Genomic DNA, 2308 nt, shown 5'->3' with positions numbered 1-2308 from the left:
AGGTCCATTTGTCCTCCAAATACTTATAAATCAAACCCTTTAGTGATCGAATGTTCCTCTCCGCGAAAGCGGATTTTTTTTCACTCTCTGTTGTATAAGTTTCGATGTCCTTTTCCTCACATAAAGTTTTGAATGACCCCTTGAACTCTGTGCCTTTATCTACCCAAACTTTTTTCGGCTGTTTTGTTTTTATCATATGTTTGAATGCTTCCGCAGTTGAGGTGGCATACTTTGATTTCAACGGTTGTACACGTAGAAAGCGGGACATGCAATCCACTGCAACCATAAGATATTTAATTTTTTTGTTGTAATCTGCAAGTTTATCAACATACGCCAGGTCAATTGACCATATTTCGTCTATGTCATAAACTATCACTTTGAGGCGTGGTGTTTTGCGACGAACTGTTCGATATTTTGTATATGCTGGCTCTGTATGTAAAAAACGTTTCACTTTACTTCGTGAAATTTTTGATTCCTCTTTTAAATTCTGTACACTGCCAAACAATGCTGGACCCTTACTTGTAAATTTAGTTTTCAATATTTTTTCTTCAGCTGGTGTAATCTTGCCATTTTTTGTTTGTTTTTGTCTTCTTCTTCTCTGTCGTTGCAGAATCTGAATCGTTATCGGGCGTTTCGTACGACTCGGAGTATTCCTCTTCTGCTGCACCTTCTTCTTCTCGTTTGGTTTTTTGCGGTGACCGTTCTCTTTCACTGTCTGCAACAGTTTTTCTGGTTTTGCGTCTTTTACTGCTTTTTGAGGTGGCACTTCTTGAGGTCGTCGACGATGACGACGAAGGTTTCTTCTCGGGAGAAAGGAGGAGGAGGGCTGTAGATTTTGAAGGGGAATTTGTGGAACGTCTGCTTCTTTGCTTCTGTTGAGCTTGTTCCGTATTCGTTGACTGAACCGCGACTTTGGCATACTTGTTCATAACCAACCGTTCATCAAGTTTGAGTGACCTCAAAATCAGTATAAAAGCAGGGTTGTAAAGTTTTTTAGTTTGTTGTTGTATATCATACAGAAAAACTGATGCTTTAAGACCCGTTGGCACTTTATCAACGTAAATTTCTTCATTATCTTTATTTATTTTGACTCGTTCTGACTTTTTAATAATTTCAAGAACTTTTTTTGCTCGCTTAAATTTGTGTTCATCCATGAGCTGTAATTGTAACAGAATACGTTCTGTGGATAATGCCTCACTAAGCTCAACACTTTTTTCCATCTCGTTACCTTCATCATCATCATCATCATCATCACCATCACCGTCATCATCATCATCATCATCTTGAGAAGTGAGAGGGAGAGCATGTTTTTGTGGATTGTTTTCTGCTTTGGCAACAATAGGTGGTTCAGGGGTTGGGGGAATGACTGCTGACGTATCAATAGCTGATGTTGTTGTTGTTCTTGCTGATTCATTTAGTGGTCTCAAACGGTTCAAATATGATAGTTGCGGTTTCTTGTGTTTAATTGAGTTGTCAAGCAAAATATGTGCTGCATGTGGTTGATCTCTGATGTACATATGCTTTGGAATTAGAACAAATTCTTCTGCTGCCATTTCTATGCAGTCAAATACTTGAAGCAAAAATAAAGTATTTGTCTGATTAGATAAAATCCTTGTTTGCTCAGTATAATAGCTCGTTTTTTTTCAGGACTCGTTTTTGGATTGATTAAAATTTTGTATGCTGTTTCGAATTTATTGAGGTTTGGGATACTGACAGGCACATTTCCGTTGACTACATTGAGCAAGCATTCGCAAACAACTGATATGATTTGACTATTTGATGTTTTTTTTCTAATGAAGCCTCGTAGTTGAGTTGGGTTCAACTGTACCATGTGTTGCAGAATAAATAATTTTTTCGCGTTCATTTGTGATGGGTGTCACTTCTGCTTTATCTAAAGGTAAATAGAAAATTGACGGACCAGGTGGTATTATGTTTGAACAGTATCTGAGACAGTCTGATGTTCGGGGATCTAAATCTATTAATAGATGTCCAAAGCTGTCCTTTGTAGCCAGTTCATACGATTGACGTAAGAATTTAGGTGCATTAAGTTGCCTTCCGAGGTGATCAAGTTGCTGAATATCACGAGGTGATTTGAATAAAATGATGTGAGATGTGTTCAAATCAATAGTTCGGGACCATCGGCTTTGTTGGAATAAATTATGTTTGACATAAATAACATCTAAGCCCCTGTGTCTTCCTGCTGTTGCTAATTTAACGAATTCTTTATCATTGTATATTTCTTCGCATGAGTCATCAAACACTAACAGAATGTTTTCAATGTTTCTCAAACGATCGAATCCGTCAAATT

The 2308-nt window shown here is 37.5% G+C and overlaps 1 protein-coding gene across 1 annotated transcript; it reads right to left on the bottom strand.

Annotated features, from left to right (window-relative positions):
* Positions 1 to 548: 548 nt before the first annotated feature.
* Positions 549 to 1553, bottom strand: LOC134856505 (coiled-coil domain-containing protein 34-like). The gene has a single exon (XM_063872773.1). It carries the CDS (start codon positions 1551 to 1553, stop codon positions 549 to 551), a length of 1005 nt encoding a protein of 334 aa, XP_063728843.1.
* Between the last annotated feature and the right edge of the window lie 755 nt (positions 1554 to 2308).

The sequence above is a fragment of the Symsagittifera roscoffensis genome, unplaced genomic scaffold, assembly GCF_963678635.1.
Source record: "Symsagittifera roscoffensis unplaced genomic scaffold, txSymRosc1.1 SCAFFOLD_67, whole genome shotgun sequence".
Lineage (NCBI taxonomy): Eukaryota > Metazoa > Xenacoelomorpha > Acoela > Convolutidae > Symsagittifera > Symsagittifera roscoffensis.
Note: the sequence above shows the minus strand (reverse complement) of the source record. Positions and strands in the feature narration are given on the sequence as shown.